The sequence below is a fragment of the Pongo abelii genome, chromosome 19 (genome assembly GCF_028885655.2).
Source record: "Pongo abelii isolate AG06213 chromosome 19, NHGRI_mPonAbe1-v2.0_pri, whole genome shotgun sequence".
Classification (NCBI taxonomy): domain Eukaryota; kingdom Metazoa; phylum Chordata; class Mammalia; order Primates; family Hominidae; genus Pongo; species Pongo abelii.
Window position 1 is genome coordinate 2,297,463 of NC_072004.2, and position 20,265 is coordinate 2,317,727.

The window sequence follows — 20,265 nt, forward strand, 5'->3', positions numbered from 1 at the left end:
ATATTACAGCTTTTGTAACTTTATGTAAAATGCTTACAGTATAATGTCAAATGGGGGAGAAGATGAATGATTGCATGTAACTACAACTACAACCACAAAAATTCCTACGTATGAATAAAGACAAGGGCTTAGAAAGATGATATTACGGACTAATTTCATCTTTTAGGGTGAAAGAACTGTGACTTTCTGTATCTATGTGACATTACCATTATAAATGTAGTTAGGAAAAATGTATTTCTCTAATTTTCCCATTAAGGGGTCTATAATGTCTGTATAGTAAAAAAATAATTCCTTTTTTGAAAACCGGAAAATGGGTCTTTGGTTCTAGAACACTTGCTCTCCGTAACACAGTGACAGCAATCACCAAAAGATAGTGCTGCAGCTATAGTGCTCATCATAAAGCTTCAAGAGACATTTTGGGCAAGAGAACAATATAATTAATGTTTTCCAAGGGCCTTCAAAGAAAGTTGTTGCTTACATAAACAATTCTTGTTATTCAAATATATATATATATATTCAACTTACAAAATGATGAACTAGAGCACACAACTTATTCACAAGGAACTATATCCTAAAAAAGTACAAGACATTAAGCTGAGGCTAGTTTAATGGAAGGAAATAAAGTGAACACCAATGAAGAGCTGATTCTTAGACTTTGTTGTTTATTTCTGAAAAGATCCAGACACTAGTCTGAGTGTCAAAAATACTTTTGTAGGGCAAAGTCAAGTCACTCGACTTCACTAGTTAAGTATCTAGGTCATGTTAGCACCCTGGGACATTCAAAAATCCTGAACACATGCAAGATCTTTTTTTCATTCTCATTTCAGAGATCACAGGGAGGCCCAGGAACTAAAATTAGCTCTCACGTGAAAATCAGCGGTTTATTCATTTTCAGCCTTTGTTGTTTGTTTAACACATCCAGCTTCCCAAAATAGCCTATTGTCAACAGGCTCATGGCCGATTTCCCCAGAATGACTCCTGCTCTACCACTGATGAATACAGTATTACCATTACAGATGGATTTTGAACAGACACATTTCTGTAATCCATTGTTAAAATAACAATCATTCTAATCCTGTAGAAGCTGAACCTGATGTAACAACAACAAAAGCCAAAAGCCTCCCAGTGTTACTCCAAGGTTGGTTTCTAGTCTTTAGATGGTCACTGAGGTGCTAAAAATGGTACAGTCTATCCAGCATGATAAAGCCCTTCAATGCTGGGTCTCTGGTTTAAAAACAAATCAGTTGGCCAGGCGCGGTGGCTCACGCCTGTAATGCCAGCACTTTGGGAGGCCGAGGCGGGTGAATCACGAGGTCAGGAGATCGAGACCATCCTGGCTAACACGGTGAAACCCCGTCTCTACTAAAAATACAAAAAATTAGCCGGGCGTGGTGGCGGGCACCTGTAGTCCCAGCTACTCCGGAGGCTGAGGCAGGAGAATGGCGTGAACCCGGGAGGCGGAGCTTGCAGTGAGCCGAGATCGGGCCACTGCACTCCAGCCTGGGCGACAGAGCGAGACTCCGTCTCACAAAAAAAAAAAAAAAATCAGTTAAAATAAATAAAAATAAAGACAAATAGGGCCGGGCGCGGTGGCTCACGCCTGTAATCTCAGCACTTTGGGAGGCTGAGGCGGGCGGATCACGAGGTCAGGAGACCGAGACCATCCTGGCTAACATGGTGAAACCCCGTCTCTACTAAAAATACAAAAAATTAGCCGGGCGCGGTGGCGGGCACCTGTAGTCCCAGCTACTCGGGAGGCTGAGGGAGGAGAATGGCGTGAACCCGGGAGGCGGAGCTTGCAGTGAGCCCAGATCGCGCCACTGCACTCCAGCCTGGGCGACAAAGCGAGACTCCGTCTCAAAAATAAATAAATAAATAAATAAATAATAAATAAATAATAAATAAATAAAAACAAATCGGTTAAGTGTCACATTCTATTCAAGCTGAACTGACAGCGCTGACCTAAATTGTAGGCTGTCCCTATGGAACTGATTATTGTGAAAAAACACAAACTAAAATCTAATTGCAAGGGTCAGATTTATACGTGCAGGGAAGAAAAACAAGACATCAGAGTAGCAATCCTTGCCACCTTAATTATACCAGGCTTAACAACAATATGAGCACCTACCATGAACCCAGTGTCTACAGAATGCTAGTCACTCTACACACATTACTGCTAACCTTCATGAGGATGTCCTCTCATCCCTCCTTTTCAGGTGAGAAGACTCAGTCTCAGTAAAGCTAAGAAAATTACATAAAATCTCACAGCTAAGGCTGGCCACAGTGGCTCAGACCTGTAATCCCAGCACTTTGGGAGGCCGAGGCAGGTGGATCAAGAGGTCAGGAGTTCGAGACCAGCCTGGCCAACATAGTGAAACCCCATCTCTACTAAAAATTAAAAAATTAAAAAAAATTAGCCAGATGTGGTGGTGGGCACCTATAATCCCATCTACTCAGGAGGCTAAGGCAGGAGAATTGCTTGAACCCCAGGAGGTGGAGGTTGCAGGGAGCCAAGATCACGCTACTGCACTCCAGCCTGGGCGACAGAGCAGGACTCCGTCTCAAAAAAAAAAAACAAAAAAACACAGCTGGAAGTGGCACCCTCAAGACTGATACTTAACAAGACTAACTTAGAAATGTCTCCTTTCCAAAACACCCCTGATTCCCTTAAGAGAGCACTTAGGAGTTAAGCAAATAAGTGACACTCTGACCCAATGAAGGTCTAATGTTTTGTGTGACATTCCTTTTCCATCATTAGTTGAGTTTATATTCTGGTGATTCTTCTTTTTTTTTTTTCTGAGACAATTTCAGCTCACTGCAAGCTCCGCCTCCCAGGTTCATGCCATTCTCCTGCCTCAGCCTCCTGAGTAGCTGGGATTAGAGGTGCGTGCCACAACGTCCGGCTAATTTTTTTGTATTTTTAGTAGAGACCGGGTTTCACTGTTAGCCAGGATGGTCTCGATCTCCTGACCTCATGATCCGCCCACCTCAGCCTCCCAAAGTGCTGGAATTACAGGCGTAAACCACCACACCCAGCCCGGTGATTCTTCTTTAATACAACTGACAGAATTAAATACAAAGCCATTGTAGGCTGGGTGCTGTGGCTCACGCCTGTAATCCCAGCACTTTGGGAGGACAAAGCGGGCAGATCACTTGAGGTCAGGAGTTCGAGACCAGCCTGGCCAACATGGTAAAACCCCATCTCTACTAAAAATACAAAAATTAGCCAGCTGTGGTGGCACACGCCTGTAATTCCAGCTACTCAGGAGACTGAGGCACATGAATTGCTTGAACTCAGGTGGTGGAGGCTGCAGTGAGCTGAGATCGGGCCACCGCACTCCAGTCTGGGTGACAGTGTGAGACTCTGTCTCAAAAAAAAAAAAAAGAAACCATTGTGAAAACGAAGAACATTCTACCAGTGCAGACAATCATCAACAACTCCTACCTAAGCAGGAAGGGGGAAGATTTCTGGGAGCCGCCAGGTGATTTACACCAAGAGCATCTCTCCTCTCTTCCATATCTACCACAGGTTCCTGTGAACCACGCAAGGTTGCAACTATAAATAGGCTCACATTGCTCTCATCTCTAAAAGAAAAACAAGGAAGTTCTCCTCAAGACTGCTGTATCCTCTTCCCATCCCCTCACAGACACATTTCTTTTTCCCTGTAACAGGTCTTTTTAAAAAACCTTTTAAAGATTACTTTTAATTTATTTTCTTTTTGTTTTTGAGACAGAGTCTCGCTCTGTCGCCCAGGCTGCAGTGTAGTGGTGCAATCTTGGCTCACCGTAACCTCTATCTCCTGGGTTCAAGCGATTCTCGTGCCTCAGCCTCCCGAGTCGCTGGGAGGTTAATTTTTGTATTTTTAGTAGAGATGGGGTTTCCCCATGTTGGCCAGGCTGGTCTCGAACTCCTGGCCTCAAATGATCCACCCACCTTGGCCTCCCAAAGTGCTGGGATTACAGGCATGAGCCACTGTGCCCAGTGAAGATTTACTAATTTTTGTGGGTACATGGTAGGTATATATATTTAGGGGGTATAAGAGATATACATTGTATTTTTAGCAAATCAAATGTTTGCGGCAATCTCACATCTAGCAAGTGTATTGGTGCCATTTTTCCAATAGCACATGCCCACTTTATGTGTCTATGCCACATGTCGGTAACTCTCACAATATTTCAAACTTTGTTGTGGTGATTTATGATCAGTGGTCTTTGTTTTTTGTTTTTTTGTGTGTGTATGTTTGTTTTTGTTTGTTACTCAGGAGACTGAGGTAGGAGGATTGCTTGAGCCCAGGAATTTGAGGCTACAATGAGCTATAATCCTACCACTGCACTCCAGCCTGGGTGACAGGGACCCTCTCTCTAAAAAACAAAAACAAGGCCGGGCGTGGTTGCTCATGCCTGTAATCCTAGCACTTTGGGAGGTTGAGGCAGGCGAATCACGAGGTCAGGAGATCGAGACCATCCTGGCCAACATGGTGAAACCCCATCTCTACTAACATACAAAAAATTAGCCAGGCGTGGTGGCGTGCACCTGCAGTCCCAGATACTCGAGAGGCTGAGGCAGAGGAATCGTTTGAACCCGGGAGGCGGAGGTTACACTTCTTATTATTTAAGAAATATTTTAAGGCCATAGATAGTGATTCCTCAGACAGATCTGGGCAAAGTAAATTGAAAACGTTCTGGAAAAGATTCAGCATTCTAGATGCCATTAAAAACATTCGGGATTGGCCAGGCATGGTGGCTCATGGCTGTAATCCCAATACTTTCAGAGGTAGAGAGAGGCAAATCACTTGAGCCCAGGAGTTCGAGACCAGATGGTGTGAAACGACAACCACAAAAAATTAGCTGGGTGTGGCAGCACACACCTAGTCCCAGCTACTTGGGAGGCTGAGGTAAGAGGATCACCTGAGCCTGGGGAGGTTGAGGCTACAGTGAGCCACAATTATACCACTGCATTCTAGCCTGGGCAACAGAGTGAGACCCTGTCTCAAAAACAAAAAATAAAAGAACATTTGGGATTGATGAGAGGAGGTCATTATCAACATTAATTGAATATGAAAAAGATGATTTCGGCTGGGCGCGGTGGCTCACGCCTGTAATCCCAGCACTTTGAGAGGCCAAGGTGGGCGGATCACAAGGTCAGGAGTTCGAGACCAGCCTGGCTAACATGGTGAAACACTGTCTCTACTAAAAATACAAAAATTAGCCAGGTGTGGTTGTACACACCTGTAATCCCAGCTACCCAGAAGGCTGAGGCAGGAGAATCCCTTGAACCCAGGAGGTGGAGGCTGCAGTGAGCTGAGATCCGGCCACTGCACCCCAGCCTGGGTGACAGAGCGAGACTCTGTCTCAAAAAAAAAAAAAAGAAAAAGATTATTTCAACCCTCATAGGTGAGCCTGACGGGCTCAAGACTTCAGCATAGGAAGTAACTGCAGATGTGCTGAAAATAGCAAGAGAACTAGAATTAAAAGTGAAGACTGGCCGGGCGTGGTGGCTCATGCCTGTAATCCCAGCACTTTGGGAGGCCAAGGCAGGCGGGTCACTTGAGGTCAGCAGTTTGAGATCAGCCTGGCCAACATGGCAAAACCTTGTCTCTATTAAAAAATACAAAAATTATTTGGGCGTGGCGGTGCACACCTGTAATCCCAGCTACTCAGGAGGCTGAGGCAGGAGAATTGCTTGTACCTGGGAGTTGGAGGTTGCAGTGACCTGAGACCATGCCACTGCACTCCAACAGCCAGGGTGACAGAGCAACTCTGTCTCAAAACACACATGCACACACACACACACACAAAACAAAACAAAAAAAAGAAAAAGAAAAAACATCATACACAGATAGTATTTTTATCTAATTGTGTTCAAGGCATTCATGGATCCTCTGACAGTCCCTAAGTTCACTGTTCTCTGTATATTTCTGTCTACTTAGTTAGAAATATTTTTAAAAAGTTCCAAATTATGTCAAACAGTGTTTTTTAGAGAGGGGTCTCACCTTGTCGCTCAGGCTGGAGTGCGGTGGTGTAATCTTAAGTTCACTGCAGCCTTGAACTCCTGGGATCAAATGATCCTCCCACCTCAGCCTCCCAAGTAGCTGGGATTATAGATGTGAACCACTATACTCTGTCAAACATATTTTTTAAAATTTCTATATTTTTCAAAATGCTAAGTCTTCATCTTCACTGAAAGTTATTTATCCATATAATTTTCCATTTTGATGCTTTTTGCCTTCTTTTCTACTTTATTTGATTTAGGGGGAACTCTCATTTACCTACTTATTTTTGCGCATCCCTTTACTTTTCATTTCTCTGTAATTCCGTTTTAGGTATGTGCTATGATCTGAATGTGTCCCCCAGAGTTCCTTTGTTGGAAACTTAATCCCCAATGCCAACAGTGTTAGGAGGTGGGGCCTAGTGGGAGAGGTTTAGGTCACGAGGGGCTTTGCCCTTATGAATGGATTAATGCTGCCACCCCGTCTGGGAGGAAGTGAGGAGCGCCTCTGCCTGGCTGCCCCATCTGGGAAGGGAGGAGCACCTCTGCCCGGCCGCCACACCGTCTGGGAAGTGAGGAGCGCCTCTGCCTGGCTGCCCCATCTGGGAAGGGAGGAGCACCTCTGCCCAGCCGCCACACCGTCTGGGAAGTGAGGAGCGCCTCTGCCTGGTCGCCCCGTCTAGGAGGTGAGGAGCGCCTCTGCCCGGCCGCCCAGTCTGGGAAGTGAGGAGCGCCTCTGCCCGGCCGCCCTGTCTGGGAGGTGAGGAGCGCCTCTGCCTGGCCGCCACCCCATCTGGGAGGAAGTGAGGAGCGTCTCTGCCCGGCCGCCCCGTCTGGGAAGTGAGGAGCGCCTCTGACCGGCCGCCCCCTCTGGGAAGTGAGGAGCGCCTCTGCTCGGCCGCCCCCTCTGGGAAGTGAGGAGCGCCTCTGCTCGGCCGCCCCGTCGGGGAAGTGAGGAGCGCCTCTGCCCGGCCGCCCCGTCTGGGAGGTGAGGAGCGCCTCTGCCCCGCTGCCACCCGGTCTGGGAGGAACTGAGGAGCGCCTCTGCCCGGGCGGCCCCGTCTGGGAAGCGAGGAGCGCCTCTGCCCGGGCGGCCCCGTCGGGGAAGTGAGGAGCGCCTCTGCCCGGCCGCCCCGTCTGGGAGGAGAGGAGCGCCTCTGCCCGGGCGGCCCCGTCTGGGAAGCGAGGGGCACCTCTGCCCAGCCGCCCTGTCTGGGAGGTGAGGAGCGCCTCTGCCCGGCCGCCCTGTCTGGGAGGTGTACCCAACAGCTCCAAAGAGACAGCGACCATCGGGAGCGGGCCATGAGGACGATGGCGGTTTTGTTGAAGAGAAGGGGAGGAAGTGTGGGGAAAGGAAGGAGAGATCAGATTGTTGCTGTGTCTGTGTAGAAAGGGGTGGGCATAGGAGACTCCATTTTGTTCTGACTAGGAGAAATTCTTCTGCCTTGGGATGCTGTTGATCTATGGCCTTTCCCCCAGCCCCCTGCTCTCTGAAACATGTGCTGTGTCAACTCAGGGTTAAATGGATTAAGGGTGGTGCAAGATGTGCTTTGTTAAACAGATGCTTGAAGGCAGCATGCTCTTTAAGAGTCATCACCACTCCCTAATCTCAAGTACTCAGGGGCACAAACACTGCAGAAGGCCGCAGGGTCCTCTGCCTAGGAAAACCAGAGACCTTTGTTCATGTGTTTATCTCCTGACCTTCTCTCCACTATTATCCTATGACCCTGCCATATCCCCCTCTCCGAGAAACACCCAAGAATGATCAATAAATACTTCAGAAATTAAAAAAAAAAAAGAAAAAAAAAAAAAAAGATTAGCAGGAAAGATGCCAAAATGCTAATACTAGTTTTAGCCCTACATGCTAAGATTAAGGGCAAGTTTTATTTTCTTTTGCTTACTAATTCTATTTTCTAAAGGTTTGCATTGCAATTATGTATCACTTCTGTAATAATAAAAAAATTAAAATATGAAAAAAAAATAAAAATAAAAAAAAAAAAAATAAAAATAAAAAAAAGCTTGCAGAAGTGGGTTTGCCCCCGTCCACCTTCCACCCTGTGAGGATGCAGCAAAAGGGCCCTTAACCAGATGCCAGAGCCTTGATCTTGGACTTCCCAGCTCCTAGACTATGAGAAATAAATTTCTGTTCTTTATAAATTACCAGTCTCATGCCACTTATATATGGCATATCGTTTTGTTGTTGTTGTTTTTCTTTTTTATTTTCTTGAGGCAGACTCTTGCTCTGTTGCCCAGGTTGGAGTGCAGTGGCACGATCTCGGCTCACTGCAACCTCCACCTCCTGGGTTCAAGCGATTCTCCTGCCTCAGCCTCCCAAGTAGCTGGGATCACAAGTGTGCACCATCATGCCTGGCTTATTTTTGTATTTTTAATAGAGACGGGGTTTCACCATGTTGGCCAGACTGGTCTCGAACTCCTGACCTCAGGTGATCCGCCCACCTTGGCCTCCCAAAGTGCTGGGTTTACAGGCATGAGCCACGGCACCAGCCTCTTTTTTTTTTTTTTTTTTTTTTTTGAGATAGGATCTCACTCTGTCGCCCAGGCTGGAGTGTAGTGGCACAATCTCGGCTCACTGCAACCTCTACCTCTCAAGCTCAAGCGATTCTCGTGCCTCAGCCTTCCAAGTAGCTGAGATTACAGGCATATGCCACCACGCCCGGCTTATTTTTGTATTTTTAGCAGAGAAGGGGTCTCTCCATGTTGCCCAGGATGATCTCAAACTTCTGAGCTCAAGCCATTCGCTGGCCTCTCAAAGTGCTGGGAATATAGGCATGAGCCACTACGCCCGGCCTGGAGTATCATTTAATAGAGAAATTTTTCTCACGCAGTCAACAAACATTAACTCAATGTCTGCGACTTGCCAGGTACCTTTAGGTATGTTGTAAAAACAGATCTGTTAGGTCTGCTTCAGGGTGACAGGTTTTTTTTTGGAAACAAGGTCTCGCTCTGTTGCCTAGGCTGGAGTGCAGTGGCACGATCATGGTTCACTGCAGCCTCGACCCCCTGGGCTCAAGCGATCCTCCTGCCTCAGCCTCTGAAAGTGCCGTGACTCCAGGTATGAGGCACTGCACTCGGCCTTTTAAAAAATATATCTCTTAGGCCTGGCACAGTGGCTCACACCTGTAATCCCAACACTTTGGGAGGCTGAGGCGGGCGGATCATGAGGTCAGGAGATCGAGACCATCGTGGCTAACACGGTGAAACCCCATCTCTACTAAAAATACAAAAAATTAGCTGGGTGTGGTGGCAGGCACCTGTAGTCCCAGCTACTCAGGAGGCTGAGGCAGGAGAATGGCGTGAACCCGGGAGGCGGAGCTTGCAGTGAGCCGAGATCTCGCCACTGCACTCCAACCTGGGTAGCAGAGTAAGACTCCATCTCAAAAAAAAAAGAGATCGGGACCATCCTGCCCATCATGGTGAAACCCCATCTCTACTAAAAATACAAAAATTAGCTGGGCATGGTGGCATGTGCCTGTAGTCCCAGCTACTCAGGAGGTTGAGGCAGGAGAATCTCTTGAACCTGCGAGGCAGAGCTTGCGGTGAGCCGAGACAGCGCCACTGCACTCCAGCCTGGCGACAGAGCAAGACTCTGTCTCCAAACAAAACAAAACAAAACAAAAATCTTAAAAATCCTAACCATCAGCTGGGCGCGGTGGCTCACGCCTGTAATCCCAGTACTTTGGGAGGTTGAGCTGGGCGGATCACCTGAGGTCAGGAGTTCTGAGACCAGCCTGGCCAACATGGTGAAACTCCGTCTTTACTAAAAATACAAAAATTAGATGGGTGTGGTGGTGCGAGCCTGTAATCCCAGCTACTCAGGAGGCTGAGACAGGAGAATCCAGGAGGCAGAGGTTGCAGTGAGCCGAGATCGCGCCATTGCACTCCAGCCTGGGGGACAAGAGCAAGACTTCCTCTCAAAAAAAAAAAAAAAATCCTGACCGTCTTAAAAACCCTCCTGTGGTTCCTCAGTGTCCAAGGAATCAAGTTCACCGTCACAGGCATGCTATGAAAGCTCTTTGTGGCTGCTGTTTGTCTTCTGTTTTTCCTCAACCTGCTATCCTATATCCACTTCAGCCCCAGCGACATGCAGCTCTTCAAACTTACCACACCAAACAAAACTTGGTTCTCTACACTTGGAATTATTTTCCCCTTCTATTCAACCCTCAGTGCTCAGCTCAGAGAAGCAGGCTTTCACTACCATCCCCACCATCGCTGCTGGACTGCTGTGTCCTTCTCTTCAGACTCCTATTTTCCAGTGCCTATGAAATACTCCATTTGAATATCCCACAGACTTCTCAGACCCAATATGCCCAAAACTGAAAATATCATCCTCTCCAAACAGCTCATTCCCCCTCGTCCCCACTTCTGTGTATGGCACTACCATCCATCCTCTTGGTACCATACTTGGCTCTTCTGTTCTCCTTTCTTTCCGCCATGTCTTGCTGTTCTAATTTTTCTCAAACTCATCCTGTGATGTCTATCCCTGCTGCCTCTCCCTAGTTAGGCTACCGACATATCTAATCTGGACCACTAAAACAGTTTCCTACCTACCTCCCTAGACCTCCAGTCTTAACTCTCCCTGCAATGCATCCTCCACAACGCTCCTACAATGTATCTGTTTAAACACAATTCTGAACATGTTATTCCCCTGCTTTAAAACCTTCGTGGGCCAGGTGCAGTGGCTCACACCTATAATCCCAGCACTTTGGGAGGCCAAGGTGGGCGCATCACTTGAGGCCAGGAGTTTGAGACCAGCCTGGCCAACATGGTGAAACCTCCTTTCTACTAAAAATACAAAAATTAGCCAGCCATGGTGGTGCATGCCTGTAATCCCAGCTACTTGGGAGGCTGAAGCACAAGAATCACTTGAACCCAGGAGGTGGAAGTTGCAGTGAGCCAAGATGACATTACTGCACTCCAGCCTGGGCAACAGAGCAAGACTCTGCCTCAGAAAATAATATAAAACTTTAGTGGATGAGGATGGGGATGGGCAAGGCACAAGAATCCTCCATACCACGCCCTTAAGAAAAATCTCAAACTCCTCAGTGGGCCTTATAAAGCACCACAAAGCATAACCATCCCCAGCCCACCTCCTCCTGTCTCGTGTCCACTGCACCCCAGGCACGCTTCACTTCTGCAGTTCCCCTCTGCGCAGTATTCTTTGCACATGCTGCTGCCTCTGCCTGGAACACTCTTCTTTCTACCTGGATCACTCCACTCATTCCTTAAAACACAACCAACAGACCATTTCGGTTTCAAATCATTCTCTAAATCCCAAAGTCAGGGTACAGTCTCCTTTTCATGTGATCCCACGGCACATCCCCCAGATTCTCCCATACTAAAAGGTTAACGGTTTATGTATTTGTCCATTTTCCCCACTAGTGTATCAACTAGCGTGTGACTGTGGCAGTGACATCTTTCTTGTTTTTTAAGGCTTTCCTAGAACTGAGCACAATGTGGCTAATCAACAGGTTTTTGTTAAATAGCTGATTAAGTACAATAGTAAGTATAGAGTGGAAACAAACAATGACAAAACTATATCTTTTTTTTTTTTTTTTTTTAAATTACAGGATTTCGCTATGTTGCCTAGGCTGGATTCAGACTCCTGGACTCAAGATCCTCTCACCTCAGCCTCTCATGTAGCTGGGACTACAGATGCCCAGCATTGCACCCCACTAAAATGGTATCTTTCCTAAAGCTACTAGGATCAACATCCACGTATATCACTATGAAACAATGATTTACAAACAATGAGAGAGATGTTATAAACAGAGAAATCCCAATTCAATCTCTTTAGGGTAACTGACTCCAAAGTAAGGTGCCAAAGGTGATTCTTTATGGTATCCAAAGAAAATACCAGAAGTCCTATTTAAATATATTCTTAATTTCTATTTTGAAACATGTTTTCAAATGTACTTAATATAGTAACACAGTAAGTAGTACAAGCATTCACATATAGGTTGTGCTCAATTTATTTTATTTTTTTTTTTGAGATAGAGTCTCATTCTGTTGCCCAGGCTGAAGTGCAGTGGCATGATCTCGGTTCACTAAAACCTCTGCCTTCCCAGTTCAAGCAATTCTCCCTCCTCAGTCTCCTGAGTAGCTGGGACTATAGGTGCGCACCACCACGCCCAGCTAATTTTTTGTATTTTTAATAGAGACAGGGTTTTGCTTTGTTGGCCAGGCTGGTCTTGAACTCCTAACTTCAGGTGATCTGCCCACCTCGGCCTCCCAAAGTGAACTTAACTCTTGTATACTTGAGTGGGGGTGGAGAGTTTCACAGATCCCTTTGAGAATCTGATGAAAGCTAAGGATTATCTGCCAGAAATATGAACATAAATATTTGTTTGAACTCCTGTATGATTTTAAGGGTTATCTTGGCTTTCAGGTTAAGTCTTGCCCCAGGGCCTCCATTTCTAAAGCTATAAGGAGAGGGCTTAGAGTAAAGAAGAGGTCAAGAAAATGCCTCAAGCCCTACGATCCTAATCTTCTTTTTTTTCTTTTTTCTTTTTTTTTTTTGAGCTGGAGTCTCACTCTGTTGCCCAGGTTGGAGTGCAGTGGCACGATCTCGGCTCACTGCAACCTCCACCTCCCAGGTTCAAGTGATTATCCTGCCTCAGCCTCCCAAGTAGCTGGGATTACAGGCTTGTGCCACCACATCCAGCTCATTTTTGTATTTTTAGTAGAGATGAGGTTTTCACCATGTTGGTCAGGCTGGTCTCAAACTCCTGACCTTAAGTGATCCGCCCACCATGGCCTCCCAAAGTGCTGGGATTACAGGCTTGTGCCACCACATCCAGCTCATTTTGTATTTTTAATAGAGATGAGGTTTTCACCATGTTGGTCAGGCTGGTCTCAAACTCCTCACCTCAAGTGATCCGCCCACCTTGGCCTCCCAAAGTGCTGGGATTACAGGCTTGAGCCACCGTGCCTGGCCACTATTATTCTTTCCCTTCCCTTTTCTCCTCAAATCCTGCTCCTCTTCCTTCCCGTAGCTGAATCACTACGCCTCTCTCCAGGCAGGCTTGGAATTTCCAATTCCCTCTGTAACTCGCAGAGTTGAGGAATGCAGTTAGAGATGGTTCTTTCTCAGAGGTATAAAAGACACATCAGTCATTCCCATATAATTATCATAATTTTGCCATTTCCTGAAACACTTATACTATTATTTTCTTAATTTAAAAAAATCAAGGCCGGGCACGTGGCTCACACCTGTAATCCCAGCACTTTGGGAAGCCAAGGCGGGCGGATCACCTGAGGCCAGGAGTTCAAGACCAGCCTGGCCAACATGGTGAAACTCCGTCCCTACTAAAAATACAAAAATTAGCCAGGCGTGGTGGTAGAGGCCTGTAGTCCCAGCTACTCGGGAGGCTGAGACAGGAGAATTGCTTGAACTCGGGAGGCAGAGGTTGCAGTGAGGGGAGACTGCACCACTGTACTCCACCCTGGGCAACAGAGACTCCGTCTCAAAAAAATAAAGTAAAAATAAAAAATCAACTTTCTGGCTTGGTGTGGTGGCTATAATCTCAGAACTTTGGGAGGCAAAGGAGGGAGGACCACTTGAATCTAGGAGTTTGAGACCAGCCTGGGCAATATGACAAGACCTTGTCTCTACAAAAATAAAAATAAAAATAGCTAAGCATGGTAGGACACACTTGGCTATTTTTGTCTGAGGAGGCTGGGGCAGGAAGACAGCAGCAGGAAGACAGCTTAAGCCCAGGAGTTCAATGCTGTCACAAGCTATGGCTGTGCCACTGCACTCCAGCTTGGGCAATAGAGCAAGACCCTATCTCTAAAAACAAAATAAATAAATAAAAATAAATCCACTTCTTAAGTTTAGTAACATCTTAAATAATAGTATCTGTGAAATCAGTCCTGATGTCCTGGTTATTATTTTCCTGCCTCACATCAAAATAAACACACACTTATTAAAATATCTTTAGGCCGGGCACGGTGGCTCACACCTGTAATCCCAGCACTTTGGGAGGCCAAGGTGGGCGGATCACGAGGTCAGGAGTTCAAGACCAGTCTGACCAACACGGTGAAACCCCGTCTCTACTAAAAATACAAACATTGACCGAGCGTGGTGGCGGGTGCCTATAATCCCAGCTACTCAGGAGGCTGAGGCAGGAGAATCGCTTGAACCTGGGAGGTAGAGGTTGCAGTGAGCCGAGATCATGCCACTGTACTCTAGCCTGGGCAACAGAGCAAGACTTTGTCTCAAAAAAAAAAAGTATTTAGATCCTCACCAGTCACTAAGTTTTAGATCACGAAGAGCACAATCCTAAGTCTCTGCAGTTACTCTGGGATTTCTGTAGGGTAAGCAATAATTTGGACATCAAGAGAATTTTTTTTTTTTTAAGCCAGAAGGAAACTTAAAAGCATTTGGTCCATTCCTCTAATGTTATACATTAAAAAGCTGAGACCAAGAGAGATTAAGTGATTTGTCCAAGGTCGCACGGGAAGTTTAATCAAATGTCTAAGATTAACATTCAGGTGGGCTTTCTATTATATCATATCCATTTGAATCACACAAGAATAATAGTGATTTTTCATCCGTTACCTACCTCACTCTTCCATTCAGATTTATCTGAACATGCTGCTTAAAATCTGGATATTTGGATGCCAGATATGCAAAGTCAGGAGGTTTGTCCTTGTATCTATTTCTTGCATGCATTGATTTACTCAGAGCCATCTTAAGGAGAGAAAGAGAGAAAGAAAATCAGCATATTTATTAAAAACCATTAATGGGGGCCGAGTGCGGTGCCTCATGCCTCTAATCCCAGTACTTTGGGAGGCCAAGGCAAGTAGATCACCTGATTCAGGAGTTCGAGACCATCTCATCCTGGCCAACAGGATGAAAGCCCGTCTCTACTAAAAATACAAAAGGTAGCCGAGCATGGTGGCGGGAGCCTGTAATCCCAGCTACTCGGGAGGTTGAGGCAGGAGAATTGCTTGAACCCAGGAAGTGGAGGGTGCAGTGAGCCGAGATCACGCCATTGCACTCCAGCCTGGGCAACAAGAGCGAAACTCCGTCTCAAAAAAAAAAAAAATCAGTGGGGAAAGCTGTGGATGCCAAGTTAATAGTTACAGCCAACATGTCTTTGCCGATCAAGTGAGAAAGTAGAAATTACATTTTAAAAATGTATACAACAAATAAGCACATGAAGAGATGGTGAACATCATTAGTCATCAGGGAAATACAAATCAAAACCACGTGAGATACCACTTCATGCCCACTAGGATGGCTGCTGTCAACAAAAAAACAAAAATCAAAAATTAAAAAAACAGAAACAACAAGTGTTCTGCAAGGATGTGAAGAAATTGGAGTTCTCGTGCATTGCTGTTGGGAATGTGAAATGGCACAGCTGCTGTTGAAAAACGCTTGGCGGTTCTTTAAAAAGCTAAACATAGAATTACTATCTGATTCAGCAATTCCACTCCTAGGTATATTCCCAAAAGAACTGAAAGGAGGAACTGAAACAGATATTTGTACAGCAGTGTTCACAGTAGTATCATTCCCAAGAGTGAAAAGGTGGGAAACAACCTGAGTGTCCATCAGCAGATGAATGTGGATCAACAAAATACAGTATATCCATACACTAAATATGGATCAACAAAATACACTATATCCATACCCTACATATGGATCAACAAAATACAGTATATCCATACACTAAATATGGATCAACAAAATACGGTATATCCATATAATAAATATGGGTCAACAAAATACGGTATATCCATACCCTAAATATGGATCAACAAAATACGGTATATCCATACAATAAATATGGATCAACAAAATATGGTAATCCATACAATAAATATAGATTAACAAAACATGGTATATCCATACAATAAATATGGATCAACAAAAGATGGTATATCCATACAATAAATATGGATCAACAAAATACAGTATATCCATACAATAAATATGGATCAACAAAACATGGTATATCTATACAATAAATATGGATCAACAAAACACGGTATAGCCATAAAATAAATATGGATCAACAAAATACGGTATATCCACACACTAAATATGGATCAACAAAAGACGGTATATCCATACAATATGTATGATCAACAAAATATGTTATATCCATACAATAAATAGGGATCAACAAAATACGGTATATACACACAATAAATATTATGCAGCCCTAAGAAGGAATGAAATTCTGATACATGCTACAACATGGAAGAACCCTGAAAACAGCATGCTAAGGGAAATAAACCACACACAAAAGGACAAATATTGTATGCTTTCACTTATATGAGGCACCCAGAAGAGGTAAATTTATTACACAGATGGAGAGTGGAATAGAGGTGATGAGGAGCTGGGGGAGGGAAGAATGAGGAGTTACTGTTTAATAGGTACAGAGTTTCACTTTGGAATGATGACAAAGTTCTGGAGATAGAGGTGATGGTTGCACAAGAGAAGGAACACATTTAATGTCACTGAATGGTACACTTAAAAATGGCTAAAATGGTAAATTTTATGTTATGTATATTTTTCCATGATTTTAAAAATGTAGACAACATAAGAGTGAATCTTTTTTTTTAAATCAAGGGAAGAAAGCTGAAAAGTATTCCTTTAAGAGCATCAAAGTGACAGAACACAGTCTGTATATATGATCTATAACCAAGGATATTAGTTAGAGGTTAGTTGTGTTTTGTTTTGTCTTGTTTTGTTTGTTTTGAGACAGTGTCTCACTCTGTCATCCAGGATGGAGTGCAGTGGCACAATCATACCTCACTGCAGCCTCGATCTCCCGTGCTCAAACAGTCCTTCCACCTCAGCCTCCCGAGTAGCTGGGACTATAGGTATGTGCCACCATGCCACCACGGCTGGCTAATTTATTTTTAATTTTATTTTTTGTAGAGACAGGGTCTCCCTTTGTTGCCCAGATTGGTCTCTGACACCTGAGCTCAAGTGATCCTCCTGCCTCAGCCTCCCAAAGTGCTACGACTACAGACATGAACCACCACACCCAGCCTGGGGGTTAGTTTTTACAGTATCCTTACAAGGACTGAATATTTGGTAGTGCACCATAACATCACCAAAGTTTGAAAAAATATCTTTGATTCCAACTTAAAGTTTCAATCTTGTCATTCCCAGGTAGCTAAAACCAAATGAAAACAAACATAATTTTGTCTTCTTCCAGATTACAACAAGAAATAAAAGCAAATGTATTTATATCAAGATATAAAAACTGAAAGAGAAACTATTATAATGGTTTAGTAAATCTCCAGGTAGTTGGTAATTTTTAAAATATTTTACTATTATATATATATATCTATCTATCTCTGGGTGTTAAGTGACTTTTATTTTCTTAATATCTTTATTTTCTACTTTTTAAATAATGATTATTCTTCTAACAATATTATGTTAGCCAAAAATCTAGGAGTCACTTGATAGTTTCTCATATCCAAGAAATCACCACTCCTGTAGGTTTTACCTACTAAATACCTCTTAAATCCACTCTTTTTCCCTGTCCCCAGCAATGTCAAGCCCAGAGGCCTTTTTTTTTTTTTTTTAAGATACACAGTTTCGTTATGTTGGCCAGGTTGGTCTTGAACTCCCGGCCTCAAGCAATCCTGCCACCTCAGGCTCCCAAAGTGCTAGGATTATAGTTGTAAGCCACCACACCCGGCCAGAACAGCCTTTTTATTTACTTACTTTTGTTTTATTAGAGACAACATTGCCCAGGCCAGATTTGAACTCCTGGGCTTAAGCAATCCTCCCATGTCGGGCTCCCAAATGGCTGAGCCCACAGGTGTGCATCACCGCACCTGGTTTACAGCAGCCTCTTAATTGGTCTCCCTGCATCCACTCTTGTTCTCGCCATCCCTCCTTCCACCTCGCAGTGATCATTTCTAAACACAAATCTCAGTATGTCCTTCTCCTATGTCCACCTGCTCAAAACCTTACTCTTAGGATAAAATAAAAAACATCACTTCAGCCTACATACAAGGCCCTACATGACCTGGCCTTGCCTATCTTTTCACCATCAGTTTAAGTCACATGTCCTTGCTCTTTGTGTCCTTCTACCCCGACCACAGGACCTTTATGCAGGCTATTCTTTTTTTTTTTTTGAGACAGAGTCTCCCTCTGTCACCAGGCTGGAGTGCAGTGGCACAATCTTGGCTCACTGCAACGTCTGCCTCCTGGGTTCAAGAGATTCTCCAGCCTCGGACTCCCATGCAGGTTATTCTTTTTATCTGTAACATTTTTTCCTCCCTCTCTTCAGTTGGCAAATTCTTAGTCATTCTTGGGCTCACAGTTCAAGCATCTCTTCTTCAGGAAGATCTTTCCTTCCCTAATCTCCCCAGTTAAGATAAATCCTCTATTATAACATCTCCTAGCAATAAATATTTTTCCTTTGCAATCTTTGTTAGAGACATAATTTTACATAGTCATAAATCTGTCAATGCTATTTCAGATGGTTTTTTGACAGCTTCCTACACTGGAAATTAAACCAATTTCAAAAAAGAACTGTTGTCTTCATTCCAGACTTTTCCAAATCACATATCCAACTGCCTACCATATTTCTCACTTGAAGGGCTCAAAAATATATGTACAATATGTGCAAAATTAAATCACTTCTACCACCCCAAACTGGTCCTTCTCATCTTCCCTATCTAACCAAATGCACTGCTATCTTTCTTGTGATAAACACATCAAAAATCTTCAACACCTTCTCCATGCTGCCTCCCCCATTCACAACACACCAGGTCCGGAATACTCCATCTCCCAATTATTTATTGACCTTATCCCACTTTTCACCCTTCACAACACCACCTCTCTGGCCCAGGTCATTACCATGTCTTTCTTGGGTTGCTCTAAGAGTCTCAAACTGATCTCTTCATAACCACTCTTGCCCTCTACCAGCCATTTTTCACTCAGCAGACAAGCCACTCCCCCCATGCAAATGTGAACATTTCCTTGTTAAATCCCTTCAGTGGCGTCCCAAAGCTATTAAGCTAATAAAGTCTAAAATCATTAATAAGGCAGGCATAATCCAGGCCTTATCTGTCCCTCCAACTTCATTTGTTGCCACTTTCCCCTTCCAGACATACTGGTCTTCTTCCATTTTCTCTGCTGCATGGTAGTCTGTCTCACCATCTCCTATTCTTACTGCCTGTAAGACTCTCCTCAACCTCCCCCCATTGCCTTTCACCTCTGAAGGTCCACTAGCTACTCAAATCACACCCTAGGCATCATTTACTCAGGCAGGCTTTCTCTGACCCCACAATCCAATCAGATGCCCATCTACATGCTTTCAAAGCACCCTGTGCTGCTTCTCCCTCAGAGATCTTCAGTTTACTACTGGGTGTGTAATTAATTTGCATATGTCACACATAGACCTGCAACCATATCCATCCTAATCTTTACTATACCCCCAGCAACCTGTATACAATAAATATTTGTTGAGTAAACAATTCAGAATTTGAGGGGATTAGTAGCCACCTGAAAGTTTTTCAGCATACTGTTACTACATTTTCCCCCTCACACTATGACTAAAATTGACTATATACCTGTTTTAATTTCCTAGCATTGACATACCCTTTACTGACCATCAGGAAAGAGGGGAGCATAAAACTAGGATGGCCCCCAGTTCTCAAGAAAACATCAACTGGGCAAGGTGGTGCATGCCTGTGGTCCTAGCTACTAGGGAGGCCAAGGATAGCTTGAGCCCAGGAGTTCCAGTCCAGCCTGGGCAACATAGTGAGACCCTGTCTCAAAATAAACAAATACAAATAATAGACTTTATTAAAAAGAAAATATGCAAAATGAAAGTGTTGACCAGGCACGGTTGCTCACGACTATAATCCCAACACTTTCGGAGGCCAAGACTGGAGGATCACCTGAGGTCAGGAGTTCGTGAGACCAGCCTGGCCAACATGGAGACCATCCTGGCCAACACAGCGAAACCCTATCTCTACTAAAAATACAAAAATTAGCTGGGTGTGGTGGCACGTGCCTGAAGTCCCAGCTACTCGGGAGGCTGAGGCAGGAGAATCACTTGAATCCAGGAGGCCGAGGTTGCAGTGCACCAAGATCACACCACTACACTCCAGCCTGGTGACAGAGCAACACTCCGTCTCAAAAAAAAAAAAAATTAGCTGGGCGTGGTGGTGGGTGCCTGTAATCCCAGCTACTCGGGAGGCTAAGGCAGGAGAATCACTTGAACCCGGGAGGTGGAGGTTGCAATGAGCCAAGATCGTGCTACTGCACTCCAGCC

At 44.7% G+C, this 20,265-nt stretch overlaps 1 protein-coding gene across 3 annotated transcripts in view; it reads right to left on the reverse strand.

Annotated features, from left to right (window-relative positions):
* Positions 1-20,265, reverse strand: part of METTL16 (methyltransferase 16, RNA N6-adenosine) — a 94,959-nt gene that overhangs the window by 72,404 nt on the left and 2,290 nt on the right. For 2 of the 3 annotated variants that reach the window (XM_009251119.4, XM_063718378.1), the window contains exon 2: positions 14,575-14,702. The exons of the other annotated variant lie outside the window; for it this stretch is intronic. In XM_009251119.4, coding sequence (XP_009249394.3) covers positions 14,575-14,702 — 128 coding nt within the window. The remainder of the gene's footprint in view (positions 1-14,574; positions 14,703-20,265) is intronic. 3 annotated transcript variants of the gene reach the window in all.